This window comes from Diabrotica virgifera, chromosome 1 (genome assembly GCF_917563875.1).
Source record: "Diabrotica virgifera virgifera chromosome 1, PGI_DIABVI_V3a".
NCBI classification, from domain to species: domain Eukaryota; kingdom Metazoa; phylum Arthropoda; class Insecta; order Coleoptera; family Chrysomelidae; genus Diabrotica; species Diabrotica virgifera.
Window position 1 is genome coordinate 293,737,946 of NC_065443.1, and position 14,123 is coordinate 293,752,068.

Sequence of the window (14,123 nt, forward strand, 5' to 3'; positions counted from 1 at the left end):
TCTTGCAACAATTTTAACTGGTATTCGCCAGTAATTCCAAAAAAAGCTACTTTGAACTAGTATAAACTACTCTAAATGAAATCCGTTCGGGATTTCTAGTTTTAACTGAATGTAGCAGTCAAATCTAGTTTTGACTAGTTAAAACTAGAATTGTCTAAATCGCATAGTTAAAAATAGTTTTTCCTAGTAAATTCGGGTTTTAACTGAAATCGAATTTTAACGGTAACATAACGGTACATTAAAGAGTAATGGAGACATAATACATCTCTGCCTAACTTCTCTCCTGATTTCAATTTCTGGACTGGGTTCGTTATGTACTAAAATTTGTGTTCTTCGATTCCAGTAAAGGTTGGTTATTATTCGTAAGTCCTTTTTGTCTATGTTTTTTGTCTTTAGAATTAGGACTAATTTGGACTAAAATTATTGAATAAATCCAATTTGTAAGTTTCGATTCAATTTTTTATTCGTTTCAGGTAAAGATCAAGGACAGAACGTGAGAGAGAAAGCAAAGCAATTGGTAATATTATTAAAAGACGACGAAAGACTGAAAAATGAACGAGCGCGAGCATTAAAAGCCAAAGAGCGATTCGCGCAAAGTGCTAGCGCATTCGGCAGTGATGGAATGGAAACACCTAGCAGTCCGAAATATCCGGCTTTCAGAGGTGACTGGGGATCTAGAGATGCAGGTAAGATGATTTACAATAGATTATTCCGCATTTTCTTTGTTTTCTTGTTCTCTGCCGTCCTCCTTCATGGGTTGTTGTGTGATTTCGCTCGGTTGGTTTGCTCCATTCCTTTCTATTTTCTATTTTTTGTTCCCCAGTTACGTATCTTCATTGTGTTGATATCGTTTAGCAATATTTTTTTAAATCAGTAAGTACATGATTTATCTGGTTACCTTCTCTACGGCCTGGAAGGATCCATGTTGTTTTATGCTGTTTCCCTGCAATGGACCGTGATAGTCGTGACGTCAAGTCAATATTGGCTACTCTGAAAAGGTTTCCAAACAAAGCAAAAATTCACACGTGGTGCTTGTTTTCGTTTTTATAATTGGAATATATTGCTTGTAGGATATTTAATTTTTACAAAATGGTAATGTGTTGGGTACCCGTGATTGTAATCAATGCTCATAGTATACTTCCCACCATATTTCCAAATAGGACTGGTTAAGAACCTGAAGAAAGGCAGTAAGTTCTATGTAGTGTGTAAATTCTTGATTTTATGTAAGGACATTTATAAAATTAAAAGCAATATGATTGATATGACTAACATGGATTGTTTCTTTAGAAAAAATGTGCAGATGATTGTTAAAACAAAATAAAATTAAAAATGATTACACAAACCACGTGTATAATCAATTGCCAGACGTCAAACTTTTGCTTTGTTTGGAAACCTTTTGACATTTTGACGTCACACTATCACGGCCCATTGCCCTATTATTCTTCGCTTTTTCAACCTTGGTATTGAAGGCTTCTATTATCATCAGAATGTCGTTGCTGGGTACGTTTTCACAAACCTCTTCTAGTTACTCGTAGAACTCTAATTTGTCTTCGTTATTTACATCTTCTGTTTTGTAGTAGTGTAAATTTTTGTTATTTACTTCATGTATACATACATATTGGCTTGTGTGTTGTTAATTTTGATGTATGAAATTCTTCCATTAATTGCCTGAAAGTCATGACTTTGTTTCTTTATTTTTTATTGATCATAAATACAGTTCCATTTTTTCCTTGCTTATTTTCTTCGGAATAATATGAAGCGTGAATTTTATTTTTCTGGAAATATGATAAGTCCCAGATTTAAACAATAAATCTGAAAGTTCTTATGGAACCACTTTCTGGTAACATCCTTAATCTCTGCATTTTACACGTTACAATGCAAGGAGAATAAAGACGAGGAGGATAAAGACGCAGAGGACGAATAAAGAAGACGAAAAGGACTCTACAATATGCAATCACATTCCGTTTATTCGCCTAGGAAAAATTCTGAGTACATACGGAATCAACTTTTCTTTGGGATTTTTCCTAGACAAATAGACGGAATGTGCATATGGTAGAGTCCCTTTTATCTTCTTTATTCGTCGTCTCATTGGCTTATAAATTGTAAAGGGCAGAGATTAAGGATGTTACCAGAAAGTGGTTCTCTGTAATAGATGTCGCTACCGCTAGATCGTTCGATCCGCAGAGTTATTTTTACAATTCTGCTTAAATAGGCAGCTTGATTTCGTTTCGATTCGATGTGTTCATGTAGCCCCACTGAAGACGTCTTGAGACATAGAAACGTACGTATTTTTAATTTAATTTAATATATTTTTCTATTTTCTCTCCCTTTTCCATCTTATTTCCTGAAGTGCTAAGATATCTAGTTCATATTTTGTCATCTGTTGGCCTAATTCCTGCATTTTCTCCACTACTAGCATGGTTTTCATAAACCTATTTTTTGTCTCTTATCTTTTTTTATTGTTTTTTGCATTTATTTAGATGCTGTATTCCAGTTTTTCCAATTTCTTTGTCTCTGTTTCTACTGTCTCTACTTCTGTTTCCCGAGTTATTTGTATTCATTTCCTTTACGTAGTGTTTCTTCTACGTCCATACTTCCTCTCCGTATCATTTCTTCTACGTCCATCCTTCCTCTCCGTATCAGTTCAGTATCTTTCTAATGTTGAGGCTTCTTTGTTAAATTTACAAACTTCTCCTTCAATTGTTAGGGGGTCACTAGTTTTCCTGATGAAGTTACACAATAAGAATTTAAATGGTAGGAAATCCTTTGATTTCGGAAAGTTATTGGGACCGTGCAAGTTCGGAAAAGCGACACCTATTTCTACGCTCTGCACTATTATTCGCACTTTTAATAATATTGGCCAATCATATGGTCCTGGTTACTGGATAATTGTCAAGGCCATAGTCCAAAAAAAAATAATAAGAAGAAAAAATAAAATTTAGGTTGTTATTCAAACGTAAATAATTGTATGTAGTAAATAAAATTAGTTACTAAAATGTAGTATTGCAAGCAAAATACAATTAATTAAATTTACCTTTATATAATAATTGCATATCATATCAATATTGTGGAGCAATATATAATTTTTCTTCTTAAATGACAATAGGTATGAAATGTACGTCAATTTGACAATTTCAGTTGACAATATGAATTATTTAAGAAAGTTGCAATATTTCTCCGCTATTCGCGCACGATCGTTTCGCGTATCCCTTCCAAGTACTTGCACATCGCGAATACTAAAATATATATTTTATCTTTTAGTCGATTTACCCAGAGATATAGAAATCGCAAGGCCTCAAACCGCAGGCGAGGAAGAACTCCAGTTACAGTTAGCCTTGGCGATGTCTCGAGAAGAAGCAGACCAGGAAGAACAAAAGAGGAAATCGGATGATGTTCGGCTCCAGTTAGCATTAAGTCAGAGCCAGCAAGATTTCAAGTAAGACATTTTTTATTATTAGAAAATTAAATTATTTTAAAGTGATTCGTAATGCTCTACGACCGACGGTTGTCTCACAAGTACTAACATATCGATAGAGATGGCAATAATTCAAACTGCTAAAGCTTAAGTTTGACGTTCATTGACAGTTGTAAGTAGCGAATTGACTTTTTTGAAAATGTATAAAATTTTGGTGTAGTAGTATTAAAGCATATTGAAGAAATATTCAAAAAAAGGTGAAGAAAATTCAGTAAATATTGTTTTAGGACCATCAGCTTAAAGAAGCGAGAAGGTAAACAATGTAAACCTTTCAAAAAGAGCTGCAAACCGTAATTTTAGTTGTAAATTTGAACATGTAACCGCTGTGAGCAAATAGGTTGTTGAATTTATTAACAATTAACCATAAAACGGTCCATACGAGCGTACGATTGTTAGCGTACGGGCGTAACGGGCGACAGAAGATCTAAGAAACGTGGGAAGAAACCAAATGAGAAAGACCAGAGAAAAGCGGTGGAAACATTGGAAAGTGTAAAAGAAATTCCAAACTACACTGATCCCCACATAAACTATTATAAATTCTATTCTATTCTAATAAAATAAAAACTACTATAAATTCTACAAAAACTTACACATTCTATAGTGCGTACTTGTTTTGTATATTTAGAAAGTTTAAATATATCAAAAAAACTTAACATCGAAGAAAAAAATTGTAATTGGTATAAGTATTTGATTAACAATTAAATTAAAGATTCAAATGGATTACAATAGTTGTTCAGCTAGAACGTTTTCGGACAAATCAGTCCATCTTCAGTGGGATTTGAATAACTTGCGCTAATAACCGCAAAACCAAACAGTGCTTGAGTTTAATTTGAATATTACATACTTAAAAGTATTAAATTAAACGACACAAGTCGATAAAAATAGATAAAAACTTTCCAGGAACTGCATGTGTTAATACCCGAAATAGCAAATTACATCATGGGAACTATGGGAACTGGGACAAAGAAGTCTAATGTAATAACCATAAATTTACCAAATTTTTTGTGAACCTTTGAGACTAACCTCGTATAATAGCACCAATAGTCTAAAAATGCCGCATAAGAAGATAACTGGAAATGAATTTCTAGATAATTTTGGGGAACGTTCATCCTTTGGGGTTTTGGGGAAACACGAAAACATTTGGAAATATGTAATTATATACCCTTTTAGAACAACCCAAGATAAGAGAAAGCACGAAGACAGCCATTTAGTGGACTTATTAGATGTTAATTTGGGCGGAGATCAAGCACCAGTCGATCCTTGGGGTATGCCGCAACCTCCACGGCCACAGGTATGTTTATTTGTGTCACATTTTTAATAAAACATTGACAATTATGATTTTCTTTTTAAATTTTCACAAAATTTATGAATTACAGTAAAACCTGCCATATCCGAATCAATGTGGCGACAGACCGATCCGGATATGAAAAAATCCGGATATCAAGACCACTTCTTTTATAGTGTCTCTGAGACGTTTTCTCCTTCATACATTCCAGTAATCAACGCCGACAGTATCTTTCGTCGATAGATACGTTTTATAGATTCTATAATATGTACATTATTTCGCCAACTTTTAGTTCTTTTGGGTCGGGATGAGAGGGTGCGTTGTCCAACAGCAGGGTCTTTCTCGGTAGATTTCCGTAGATCCGGACGGCAGAACCGTCCGGATATGGGGAGGTCCGGATATGACAGGTCCGGATATGGCAGGTTGTACTGTACTTTGCTATCAAAAAGCACATTATGTACAAACAGACACAATAACACTATTTTTAAGTTCTAAATATCGTAACATTTTATTATTCATTATAGCCACGTTACACGATGCAAGTAATTGCGCAATTAATTGCACAATTTCTTGCAGCAATAGAAATTGCATCGTGTCATACGCGAATTGCACAGAAAAGCTGCAACTTCTTGCTGCAAGAAGTTGCAGCTAAATAGAACGTGTCCTATTTTTCATGCAATTTTTTCTGCAATTTGGTTATATTTTTAGCGACTTTTAAGCCTACACTGTTTGTTTTTACTACATTGACATTCTGTCATCCTAGATTTCAAACTAAACAATTTTTTAACAAAACTAGAGAAACTTTTTACCAATTTCACGCTGCACAGGTAACATTATTCTGGTGGATAACTTTAATTATGAACATAGGGATTAAAAAAATATTTTCTATTTGTATTTCCTACAACTTGTTTGCTTTTGTAAATGAATAAATAGGTATACTTGCATTAGGTATTAATTGATTTTGGCATAATACATATTATTATAATTTTCTCAAATTATAATCTAACATTTTTAATCTAATATCTGATAACTCTACTCAAAAAATGACATTTAATTTATAAAAACAACATAACCTAAAATTTATGCTATTTTGTCAAAGTTTCTGTCTATTTCATGTCATTTTATGCATTTGCTTGCACCGTGTAATCACTTTATGGCAGAAAGTTAGTTGCAATTTATTGCACAAGTTCTTGCGCAAGATATTGTGCAATTAATTGCGCAATTACTTGCATCGTGTAAAGTGGCTATTACAGAATTAATTTCTCCAGAAAGTTTTTGTAGTCCTCTTCTTCTTTTTGTTCAACTTTTATTTTTTCAGGGGTCTCGAACTAGTTCAGTAAAATTCAACTCGAACGCATGTAAGACAATTTAATTTGAATTTATAAGATTACTTTTTTTTACATTACACTATAATTTAAATATCTCTAAATATTGTGGAAATATAAAGAAAAATCTCATTGTTTGAATAATATACAAAAACATTGTACATATTCAAAAACTTTCGATTTTATATATAATTATAATTTTAATTTATTTCTAGTCGTTGGATTTAAGTTTCTTTGATTTTTATTCGCCGGTGGTACGTATATGTGTGTCTATGCAAAGTGTGGCTTAGACTTTGTGCTAGGCTAGCAAATAAGCGAACTATTTATTGTTAAATAATTTTGTGCCGTTTAGCTTTTTACACAGTTTGTATTACATGACATCACGTTAGCTTTAAAGGATCCATATACGCTAAATCTGACAACACTGTAAATTTTTTTCTTTATGTTATGAAAATTAATGAAATAATTCTCCAAAATGAAACCTACTGCGTTTAATCAGGAAGTACTTTAATATTTTCAGTTTGGTATTGAAGTGAGATAACCAAATAGTATAGTTAAATAATTAAAATTATCTGTTTTTTTCTTGTATCATCTGTCTAAATACAGTGGGTGGGCAAATTATTAGACATAGGACATACCTTTCTGTATATTCTAATTTAACTGTTTTTTGGCAAATAGGTTCTGGGTCTTGTGTGAATTTTTTGAAGATATTCTTCTTTAGCGGCGAATCGATTGAGGGTAAAATTGTACATCAACCACGCGCCTGCGCACACTGACAGTATGTAGTTCTGACAGTATGTAGTTCATTATGCTAATCTTTCAAGATAGGTATGTATGTATCTGTAACCGTGCAAATAAGTCATTAAAAGAATATATTAGTGGTTTTAGGAAATGTATTATTTATTATAATTCTTGTGTTTTTGGATTTGTGTTTCCCTGTAGTAAAATAATAAAATATGTAGGCATAACATTTTTACAGTTTGTCGCTGTGTTGTGTAATTATATCCGAAACTTACGTGTCAATTCAAGTGGCTCGATGGCGTAGTTGGCAGACCGGTGGGACAGAGAACGGAAGCACACGGAAGGTCGCGGGTTCTAATCCTGGACGATTCATACTTTTTTTTATTTTTAGTTATTTTAATAAAAATTTTTTGAAAGTGGTAGATAAGAAAGTTAGTTTAATTTATAAATAAAATACAAATAACCTGTTAAGTATATTTACTTCGTTTAAATTACCTATATAATAGAAGAATATCTTACGTGCGTACAAAGTACACACACATTCTTTTTTATGTAGGGCACACTACTAAATTTATAAAAACTTTTGTAAGTGAATGTATGTACACATCGAAGTTTGAAGTGAATAATTATAAATGCTCAAAATAAAACAAGGACCCAAAAGACCCAATAGAATTTAATTTCAATTAAAGTAGGTCTTGTAGAACCTCCTCTGTTTCTTCTAGGTAACTGATTATAACCAGTCTAACCAGTGATCGTATAAACCCTGCCTTGGTCTAAATCTTGTTACTCTTCTCTTAGAGCGTCAGAACCATGGACAAGAATAGACAAGGCATACTGAGCAAAAAAGCGTAACGCGCGGGCAGTCGATCGGTGACAGACAAAGATGGCTAGACCACTCAAAGTGAACATTGACGAATGACGTCCTTGATAGTGGCGTTACACCTCGATACATAGAGCGACCCATACCTTACCTTGTCTATTCTTATTATGTCTACGGTCAGAACGCTCTTGAAGTGTCCCTGATTCAGGATTGCGAAAATTAAGCTGTCGGGACAATCCTAGACTTGTTTAATTGGATTCCAGTATGGCGAACGAGGAGGCCACTCTATAGGAGTAATATGGATCTAGATCGTTAATCCCAATTAGATCTAGATCATCTGCATAGGCCATAATTTGTGGGGATTTGTTTCAAAATATTTCTTCTGCTGATTATTCTGTCGTCTCTAACCGTCTTTTCCAATACTATGTTGAATACTTGCACTTAGGCGAGCATATAAGATGCTCGAAAATATTTTGTATACTGTATTAAGAAGGGTTATACCCAGAGATTAAAATAATGATTAGGTGTTTGTGGATCCTTTAAAGATTCTATGATTAGTTAGATCAGCTAATTCATTTATTGTAGCTAATAACACTCATTAATGTGAAGTTAACTATTAGAGCTAGATATACTCATCAATAAAACGTAAATGTATATTAGAATATCAAGTCTTTATTATTTCGTCGTAGTGCAAAAGTATCTAGATCAAGAATAATATAGATAACTTCTACAATCTTAGATTTATGTCTTACTCTATGTCCTCGCCTGTTGTACAGCTGCAATACGCAAGTACGCAACATGTCGTTATACAATTTCTGACGAAAGAAAATGTTGGCTATGTTGAACTTTGGCGAAGAATACGTATCCCAAAAAAATATTTTTACTTACACAAAACCTTTATTTCATCATTGTTGACCTACGGATCCGAAACACCTACTATCTCCAAAACAGACGAAAATATTTTACTCGTCTTCTTAACGAAGGATACTAAGAGAAATATTTGATAATATCTGTGAAAATATTATCTAGAAGAGATACAATGGTGAGATGGTACAATCATAAAATAAGTGGAATTGATGTGATATATCTCATAACAGTGAGAATACTGAGATAGGCAGACCATCTAGCAAGATCACAATAGAAAAGCTCACCCAGAAGAATTCTTATGCCGACGTAGACGTGGAGTAGTCCGAAACTTAGATGGAAGGACGATGTGGATGAGCATGTTAGACAAATTGGTGGGACTGCTGTGAGTAGATAGGACTGAACGACAAAGAAGACTACAAAATTGAGTTTCTAATTTAGGGCTGTAGTACCAATAATGACGATGATAACGATTATGAACTATTCTAGACTAGGGTGTACCTTCTTTTTATGATAATTGGATATATTTACACAATTTACATAGACGCCGTGAAAAAGTATTCAGAAGGAAGAAATAAAAAACAAACATGTACCTATTGTAATTATCATTCAATAAAAACTAATTAACAAAGGTAGGTCCTTATTCGATGCGTTCCATTCTGCCCACGCAATATATTCCATTTGTCGAAATTTTCCTTTTAAACGAATACAATTTTTAAATATATTTATGGTATTTATAGCAAACATCGCCTTGGCACCCTTCTTCACTATCATCGCCACCTGAAGTACCTTTAGCGAGTCCTTGGACCGGGGCCACTGGCACTACTACACAAAAAACAGACCCATGGGGGGTACCGGTTGTCCCCCCAAACATCAGCACTTCGCCGGTCCCGCCCACCCCCAAGCAAGATCCCTGGTCCCCCGCCAGCCAGAGCTCAACGGACTTGGACGAGTTTGATATAATTTCAAATAGGTGAGTTCTATTGTTATACTACGTATTTTTGTTCTTGTGATATTTTCTGTTTTTTGGTAACTCATATGTTGGAATTAAATATAATTTAAAATTACTCCAGGGAAATAAGGTTTTTGTCATGACAATTGAACAGCCAGGTTGCAAATGGATTTTTTGGGCACTTTATACCTAATACATTATAAATACAAAAATGCCCGTCACAGTTCGGACGAGAAACTTAGTTATTAACAAATAAGGGTCAAAAATGGCAGTTTTTTCGTTTAAATCGCTACAAGTAAAAATAGGGTAATTATATATATTATTTAGAGTAATCGTAGATCAGCCAAGGTAATTTTAGTAGATCAGCCAAGGTTTAAAATGGCACTTTTTGAATTTTGGTCCGATTATTTTTTGCTTCGGAAATTGCAATATAAGATTGAAATTTCAAAAATAAAAAATGTGCTATAATTTTTGCGAAAATGGCCTTAAGACTTTCATATTGCAAGAAAAGTTGAGTCAAACATTCCATATAACGCACAAAAAATTTTAAGACGATTCGTCAATTAGTTTAAATTTTATTCAATTTGTTTATCGCAAAGAGCTTTTTTTTTCGCAATGTTATTGTTCAGAAAATAATAATAACATAGCAATTCTATGGAAACCACATACAAGAAGAATAGTTATATTTTCAACTTGTTGAAAAAAATCATTAAAAAGCCGTTTTTATCACTCCGAAAAAGTTTAGTAAAATAGAGTCATTTTTTTCTTATAAACAATTTGAATAGCTTTGTTAATATTGACTATAGAGTAAATCTACTTTAGGATTTAAAAAGCTGGTATTTTTACACGAATTTTCAGAGAAAAACTTTTTGCCTAGGTGAATTAGGCTCAAAGTTAGTCACCTTTATTATTTAATTCGCAGTTACTTCTATATACATCAAATTCTCCTGTAACAGTGTTAGTTACCATACTACTCCGAAACGGCTTGGCCGATTTTTATGAAATTTTACACGTATATCCTATAGGACGGAGAAGAGGTTTTAATCTATTTTTTATACCCATAAGTTATAAGGGGGGTTGCTCCCCTGACATTTTTTTATTCTTTTAGACTTTAATTATCTACTTTAATTTTATATGATACAGAATTAAAAAATACATACAACCCTTAATTTTCACTCTTTTATCACCAACCCCTATTTGTTAACAGCCATCTATATATTTACATCTATAAAATTCTCCTGTCATAGTGTTACTTTCCATACTCCCCCGAGACCGCTTGACCGATTTTTATGAAATTATATATGTATATTCGGTAGGTCTTAGAATCGGTCATAATCTATTTTTCATATCCCTGAGTGATAAGGGGAGTTCCCCCTAACATTTTGTAATGTTAGGTGGGGTAGTGTGTACATAACGTACTCTATAAGACTACGAGTACACACAAATTAAAAAAATTATGATCAAAATCCATCAACAAGCTCCGGCGATATTAATCGCAGCATATGTTTGCAGAATCAGTTTCATTTTTTCAGTGCACGGATTTTTATAATTCCCCTTCACCGACCACGAATTAATTCCGTTCAAACGCCATTTTTAAAACTTTATTAACCACTCTGTTGAGGTTCAAAGTTTACTCAAACTTTTACACATAAACTATATATCTTCAACTTCAAAATAGCTCTAGTTAGGTTGCTTAATTGTTATAAACAAAGTAGCCGTCAATTAAATAAAAAAAGTGGCTAACTCTGACCGTAATTAACCTAGGCGAAAAGTTTTTCTTTGAAAATTCACATAAAAATACCAGTTTTTTAAATCCCATTGTAATTTAGCCTACAGTCAATATTAACAAAGTTATTCAAATTGTTTATAAGCCAAAAATGACTCTGTTTTAGTAAAATATTTTCTGAGTGATAAAAATGACTTTTTAATGATTTTTTTTTAATTAGTTGAAAATATGACTATTCTACTTTCACGTTGTTTTCACAGAATTGCTATATCGTTATTATTTTCTGAACAATAATATTGCAAAAAAAAAGTGTTTTGCGATAAACAAATTGAATAAAATTTAAACTAATTGACTAATCGTCTTGAAATTTTTTGTGCATTGTGTGGACTGTTTGACTCAACTTTTCGTGCAATATGAAAGTCTTAAATTCATTTTCGCAAAAGTTATAGCAAATTTTTTATTTTCGAAATTTTAGTTTTATTTTGCAATATCTGAAGCAACTAATGATCGGACCAAATTTCAAAAAGCGCTATTTTAAACCTTGGGTTATCTACTAAAAGAAAAATATTATAAATAAGATATTTAATTACCCTATTTTTACCTGTAGCGATTTAAACGAAAAAACTTCCATTTTTGACCCTTATTTGTTAATAACTAAATTTCTCGTCCAAACTGTGACGGGCATTTTTGTATTTATAATGTATTAGGTATATAGTACCCAAAAAACCCATTTGCAACCTGGCTGCTCAAGTGTCCCGAACATGGTATATTTTTGCCTTATTTCCCTGGTGTAAATACCTCGAATCTTCCAGACACTAGTTTCCAGATATTTGCTTTATAGAGAGCTTTATATTACGGATTTAGAAGGCACGGAAACCATCTTGTTTTTGTCTAAAAGTTTGTGCTGCAACGATAGTACATGCTTCTCCGTTCAGATAAGTTTAGATCATAGATAAACTCGAAAGACAGAGAGGTTGCTTCCTTATCTATATTTCACACTGTGAGCACTTTGCTCCATCTATCTTAAACAACAGAATGTCGAGATGACTGTATCTCTGTACTACGTAACTACCGCAATAACTTCAAATACTCTAATCTTCCAGGATGTTACCGTTATCTGACCCAACACTCATCATTCTCTTTGCCTTATCCCTATGCGGGGTCGGCTTCCCTAATTGCATTTCGTAATACAATTCTATCAATATTTAATTCCCTTTACCAACATGTCCTGGCTAATCGTCTCGTCTTCCTCCAGGTCTTCTTTGGTCTTTCCCTCCTACTCCTTCCAGGAATCTGCACTTCAGTAATTCTACGTATTGAGTGATTAACGTCTCGACGTTGAACATGACCAAACCATCTTAACCTATGCTCTCTAATGTTGGGATCAATTGGTGCCACACCTAGACTTCTCCTAATATACTAATTTTTAATTTTATCCTTTTTTGTCACTCCACTCATCCATCTAAGCATTCTTATTTCCGCCACACGCTTTCGTTGTTCCTCTTTCCTTTTTATTGCCCAACTTTCAGTTCCGTACATCGTAGCCGGTCTTTTGGCTGTTTTACAGAATTTTCCCTTCAGCTTCATTGGAATTTTTCTGTCACACAGCACACCATTCGCTTCCTTCCACTTATCCATCCAGCGCTAAATATATTGCATGCATCTTCATCTATTTCTCCATTACTCTGTAATACCGATCCTAGGTACTTAAAATTATTGCGTTTCACAATCATTTCACCATCCAAAGATATCATTTATTTATAGTAACCTTATATTTAAATGAACATTCCAAATACTCTGGTTTTGTCCTAAGTTTCATTTTCCTCCAGAGCTTGTCCCCACTGTTCCAGTTTTTGTTCTGTTTCACTATTTTCTACTAACACTACATCATCAGCATACATTAATCACCATGGAATATTACCCTGTAGTTTCACTGTTATCTGTTCTAAAACTAATGACAATAAATAAGGACTAAGCATCGAGACTTGGTACAATCCTACTTTCACATGAAATTTATCAGTCTCTCCCACACCTGTCCTAACACTAGTCGTTACTCCATCATAAATATCTCTCACAATCTCTACATATTCACCAGGGACTCCTTTCGTATTGAGTGCCCACCACAGAATCTCTCGAGGATCCCTATCATATTTACAGTCGGAAAAATGAAAGAATACCCATGAACGATCACATCAATCAGATATTTCGCATTTGCTATCATTTTCTATAACAAACGTTTGTTATTTATAGAAAAAGACAGCAAATACAAAATAAGTGATTGATGTAATTGTTCATGGGCATTCTTTCATTTTTCCGACTGTATGCTTTCTCAATATCAAGATCAACCATATGAGCGTTGGTTTCTTTATTCCTGTATTTTTCCATCAATTGTCTATAATGAAATCGCATCTGTTGTTGATCTGCCCTGCATAAAGCCAAATTGACTATCGGATATTTAGGTTTCTTATCTACTTTATTGATCTTAAAAAGGCGTTTGTTGCTATTTATAAAAACGTTATAAGAGAGTGAATTGCGAAGATCATAAAAAAAAGAATGTGTGTGTACTTTGTACGCACGTAAGAAGTTATATTTCTATTATAATATAATTTCAACGAAATAAATATACCTACTTAACAGTTACAATACAAAAAATCAACAATAATTACCAAAAATGACCCAAAACTTAACAATGCCAAATATTAAAAAAAAAGAAAAAAATATGAATAGTCCGGGATTTGAACCCGCAATCTCGCGATTTTTTTATCTCTGGTCCAATGCTCTACCAACAAGGCCATCAAGCCGCATGCTACTTACCTTTCAGATATACATAATTATACATCACGGTGACAAGTGAAATATAAAAATAGATGTTTTATTATTTTACGCCCAAGGAAGACAAATCCAAAGACACAAAATTATAATAAAAAAACCTTTT

At 33.3% G+C, this 14,123-nt stretch overlaps 1 protein-coding gene across 7 annotated transcripts in view; it reads left to right on the forward strand.

The window, feature by feature from the left end:
* The window catches only part of LOC114324222 (epsin-2), a 128,726-nt gene that overhangs the window by 90,301 nt on the left and 24,302 nt on the right, over positions 1–14,123 (forward strand). For 5 of the 7 annotated variants that reach the window (XM_050651860.1, XM_050651855.1, XM_050651843.1 and 2 more), the window contains 5 exons: positions 474–686; positions 3,262–3,436; positions 4,646–4,766; positions 6,301–6,339; positions 9,251–9,483. In XM_050651860.1, coding sequence (XP_050507817.1) covers positions 474–686; positions 3,262–3,436; positions 4,646–4,766; positions 6,301–6,339; positions 9,251–9,483 — 781 coding nt within the window. The remainder of the gene's footprint in view (positions 1–473; positions 687–3,261; positions 3,437–4,645; positions 4,767–6,300; positions 6,340–9,250; positions 9,484–14,123) is intronic. The other 2 variants (XM_050651865.1, XM_050651876.1) reach the window with 1 other exon arrangement.